The 2536-nt window shown below is 41.3% G+C and overlaps 1 protein-coding gene across 1 annotated transcript; it reads right to left on the bottom strand.

Annotated features, from left to right (window-relative positions):
• Positions 1-923: 923 nt before the first annotated feature.
• On the bottom strand, positions 924-1834 carry LOC125482520 (probable G-protein coupled receptor 139; the record flags this gene model as incomplete). Its single annotated transcript, XM_048594605.1, has 1 exon — positions 924-1834. A coding segment is annotated over one exon (911 nt), but the record flags the coding sequence as incomplete, so codon positions are not given.
• Between the last annotated feature and the right edge of the window lie 702 nt (positions 1835-2536).

Genomic DNA, 2536 nt, shown 5'->3' with positions numbered 1-2536 from the left:
CAATCCCCTCTGCTGGACTCTCTCTGTATCTCTCACAACACAAACACTTCACCATGAACACACTCAATGGCAGAGCCAGTCTTGTTGGGCTGAATGGTTTACTTCTTCTCCTATACATTGTGGTCCTATGGTGAAACTTGTTAGGCACATAAATGCAGAATGTAAGACCTTCTATGTGCGTGTAAACATAAAATGATTAATAAAGACAAACATGTGCTCTTTACAGTCCGGACATGGAGAATTGATCATAAGGTTCATTAAAATGGCAGAACAACTTATTTAGCTCTATCTTTACAGAAGAAGATACCAGATAAGCTAGGGGTGCCAATGTCTGTTCGGAGGTGAGAATTGATGGCAATTAGTATTAATTTAGCATAGCGCTGGAGAAATTAACGAAAACTAATACATGACCAGGGTCATTAATCAAAACTTCAGGACACTGAAGTGGATGTATGTGTGTGGGTAGGGGTTGGGGGAGGATGAATGTTTGGAATGAGGGCTTTGGGGAAGGTGCTGTGGTGGAGTTGGAGAGTGTGACATGTTGGTTGTCACTTTCCCAAATTCTGTAGATTCTGAACAGTGGAGCATCCCAACAGATTGGAGGGTCACAGTGTCGCTCTAACATGGAAAAATGGATGAATGGAGAAAAACATGAATTGCAGACAGTTTGGCTTAACATCAGTCATCGGGAAAATGTAGGAGTTAATATTAAAGGATGTGGAAACAGGATTTTGCAAAGTCAGCATGGATTGATGAAAGGAAAATCATGTTTTACAAACATACTGGAATTCCTTGGAGTGTATATTTTGGAGTAGAAGGTAATGACTAGTGGGGAACCATGGGGTTCCAGCTATTCACAATAGCTTTAGTGATTTTTTTTCATTCATGACATGTAAATACTGAGACATGCCCTGAAACTACTCTCAGTTCTTTAGTTTATTCATTAATTGGATAATTAATGTGGTAGGATACTTCATCATCTCCTTGACTTGCTCTCTGAACTTGGATTGAGTTGCCACATAAACAAATGTGTTTATGCAGCAATTTAAATTTGCCAGTGAAAGGCCGGCCATTGCAAATACAAGTTCTGCATTGTTGTAATGGCTCAGGTATGTTCCTCGAATGCTGGAATAAAAAAAATCTGTAACATACACCGACCACAGAATTATGAAGCTGCCGGATAACGTGAAAAGTAAAATCACAGACTTTCTTCTGGTCTCCATCTCTGGGTCACTGTAATTGTCTCCTTTGCTCTGACCCTTCAGTCTCTGACGAGCCCGACTTGTCACTAAAATGTGTCTCACTGTCAGAGCATTGAGCAACAGAACTAAAGCATACGGAAGCAAGGGCGTTAAAACCCTATCAAACCAGTCAAATCCCACCCATCCAGGCTCAATAAAATAATCTGGCTTTAGAACACAGAACCAGGCTACATTGGCAATGACCTGTTTTGGTTCATATGCAAAGTAGAAGGGAACATTTTTAAAACAGAGCAGTATGCATGTTATTGAGAGGATGACAGCTGCATTTTTCTTGGTGCAATACTTCGTTTTCAGGTTCTGGAAACAGATGGCAATGAATCGATCAAAGGAGAAGGTGACCGTGAACCAGACAGAACAGTTTATGGCTACACAAATCACAACATTGTGAACACTACACACAGGGGTGAGATCCAGGAAAAACACAGGGAAATAATAGGATTTAATCTGCCACAGAATAACCTCAATGATTATAACAAATAGATCTGCTGTCGCCATGGCCATCAGGTAACGACTGGTGCATGTTGAGAGGCCGCACTTTCCTTGGGACAGGATCACAATTCCAAGTAAATTAACTGCATGAGAAATAACAGAACAGAAAGTGTAAATTACAGATTGAAACAATCTCTGCACGTGACTCAAACAGAAAGGACAGTTTTTCTTTTAGAACAAATAAATGCTCTTGGGTTTGATTTTATGTAATTTCTGGGAATACAGGTACCACCAAACGCATCCTATAATCCCAAGGATAGCATTTAAATGGCCAAGACTGGGAGTCTACAATGACTCAAAGCCTCCTTAAATGATGACTCTCGCCATTTTCGGACTCTTCACAGGGTTTCTCAAACCATTCAGCATTGAGATTGAATCCTCTCCAGCTTCAAATGTTCCCTGGGATCATAACACATCCAAGATTGATCCCATGACAGATTGGATTATGGAGAGATTTGGACACTATGCAAGATTGGACTGGATCTGCAGATCAAAGTCGCCTCAGAAACAGAATCAGACCCTTTGTTATACAGGTCCACTGACTAGTACCAGAATCCTCCTCATTTTTTGGGTTTGCCCAGTGCCACATTCCCCTCAGGATTAATACTCCTGCCCTAGATCCTTGCTCTGAGAAGCAGTTCTGAAGAAGAGTCATACCAGCCTTGAAACGTTAACTCTGTTTCTTTCTCTCTGGATCCTGCCGATCTACTCCAGTGTTCTCTAAGCTGGCATGATCAGACACAGTTGGCATTCAGGAGCAGATCCCTCCATGGGTTTTTGATCTG

The sequence above is a fragment of the Rhincodon typus genome, unplaced genomic scaffold, assembly GCF_021869965.1.
Source record: "Rhincodon typus isolate 14 unplaced genomic scaffold, sRhiTyp1.1 hic_rhity00011665, whole genome shotgun sequence".
Classification (NCBI taxonomy): Eukaryota; Metazoa; Chordata; class Chondrichthyes; order Orectolobiformes; family Rhincodontidae; genus Rhincodon; species Rhincodon typus.
This window is presented reverse-complemented; position numbering and strand designations above follow the sequence as displayed.